Raw genomic sequence first — 2,123 nt, forward strand, 5'->3', positions numbered from 1 at the left:
TCAATATCGCAGGAATGTTTGCCATCGAGGCTTGAACACCACAGATCAACGTCAGCGTTTGACTTTGATTATTAAAGCCAGCGAATGTTCACTGACTGATGCTTGTGCCTGAAACACTTTAGCGGCGATTTCTTTTTATAAAACAGATTTCAACTCTGACTGGCATGTCATGCATTGTTGCATGTAACAGCTGATTTACAAACATCAGCTAATAAAAATGAATGCAAAATTGAAATCAATAATTTAAAAATAAAACAATTATTAATTAAAATAAAAAATTATTAATTATTAATGAGTTTAAAATAAATAAATAAAAAATTTAAAAAATCCCAGAAATCAACACACTGAAAATGAAAGCAAAATATGTGTATAATAAAAATATAATAAATATAATAAAAAATAAAACACTGAAAGTTGAATTATAAAAAATAAATAAATCATTTTAAAATAAAAACAAATAAATTACATTTGTTTAAATTAAAATTAAAATGTATTATTTTAATAAAATAATTTAATAAAATATTTTCATAATTGTTTAATAAAACACTTACTAAAGTTAATTATTAAAATATAACATTAAAATGAATAAAAAAATAAAATAAAAGACTAAAAATTGAATTATAAAAATGTACAATTGAATAAATAATACTTATAAAACACATTCAAAATTAAACAATATATATATAAATATAATAAAAAATTATAAATGTTATGTTGTATAACAGTTAATACAAATAAATAAATGTAAAATTAAAATAATAAAATGTTATTTAAATTAAAATGACAAAGAAAACACTAAAAATTAATTACATTATAATAATGTAAAACTAAAATAAAGAAATAAATAATCAATCGATCAAATTAAAACACTTACTAAAAATGAATGAAATCATAAAAATGTAAAGTTAAATGAATAACACTAAATAAAAACACTAAGTTTAATAAAAAAAAAAAAAAGTAAAATTCAGAATGATTTATTCTGATTATTAAATGTACCATCTTACATTGCCGAGTCTGTGCGTTACTGATTCTACTCCACTTTTTACTGTTCAAACACTTTTTCCCATGGTAAAATCACTGTCATTAGTGTGTTTGTGTATGTAGACGCGTACCCAGCATGCATTGCGGGCAGCACTGGCCCTTCCGCAGCACAGGGACCCTGCAGTCGGCAGCCGGACACTGCTGCGAGAAGCACTGGACGCTCCCATTACGGCAGACGCAGCTGCTGCAGGCGTTCGGCTTCCACGAATCACCGGCCTGCAGGATTTCTCCAGAGCTGGAGACGCAGAACTCGGGACGCAGCGTCTCCAGTTTGTCCTCTGAGGACAAAAACACAGAAATATGTCATGATATTACTGTACATCATCCTGCTTTCACTGCATTAACCGCAGGCTAATGTGCGTTTAATGAGCCGATGGAGGGACGGCACATGTGTTTTGTGGCCCGCGGGTCACGTGTAAAAGCGTCCAGTGGGTTTATTGATAGAAACTGGCCTCAGCAGAAGCTCTGTGTGTCTGAAGAAGCACATGTTCATAAAACAACCGTCATCTGGGCCCAAAACTAACCAGTGACAGGTGAGGAATCAACTTCTGTGCTCGTTTTATTACGTTTACTTTTCTGCAACTATATTAGTTTTTTCCATTCTAGTTCTTTAAAAACAATCAAAAAGATCATTTTATTTAAAAAATAATAAATAATAATTATTAAATAATAATTGATTTATAAAAGTAAAATAAATAATTTAAAAATAAAAAATCTAAATAAAACACTAAAAATGATTAATATAAGAATGTCAAATTAAAATAAAAAATTATATTCAATTGACGTATATTTTTATAACACTTTTCATGATACGAATCATTGCAAAGCAGCTTCACAGAAACGTATATTGAAAATAGCAGAGGGCCTAAGACAGATCCTTGTGGCACTCCATACTTTTCTGGCGTTAATTGAGATGATTCCCCGTTTAAATAAACAAAGTGGTAACAGTCAGACAGGTAGGATCTAAAGCCTCTTAAAGCCTGCCCTTGAATACCTGTATAGTTTTGTAATCGATCTATGAGTATGTCATGATCTATAGTGTCGAACGCAGCACTAAGATCAAGTAAAACTAGCAATGAGAT

The 2,123-nt window shown here is 29.7% G+C and overlaps 1 protein-coding gene across 2 annotated transcripts in view; it reads right to left on the reverse strand.

Moving 5' to 3' along the window:
* LOC107678782 (cysteine-rich motor neuron 1 protein-like) overlaps positions 1 to 2,123 on the reverse strand; it is a 65,379-nt gene that overhangs the window by 6,751 nt on the left and 56,505 nt on the right. For both annotated transcript variants that reach the window (XM_016474174.1, XM_016474175.1), the window contains exon 11: positions 1,113 to 1,319. In XM_016474174.1, the coding sequence (XP_016329660.1) occupies positions 1,113 to 1,319 (207 nt within the window). The remainder of the gene's footprint in view (positions 1 to 1,112; positions 1,320 to 2,123) is intronic.

This window comes from Sinocyclocheilus anshuiensis, unplaced genomic scaffold, assembly GCF_001515605.1.
Source record: "Sinocyclocheilus anshuiensis isolate Anshui unplaced genomic scaffold, SAMN03320099.WGS_v1.1 scaffold208, whole genome shotgun sequence".
Taxonomy (NCBI): Eukaryota; Metazoa; Chordata; class Actinopteri; order Cypriniformes; family Cyprinidae; genus Sinocyclocheilus; species Sinocyclocheilus anshuiensis.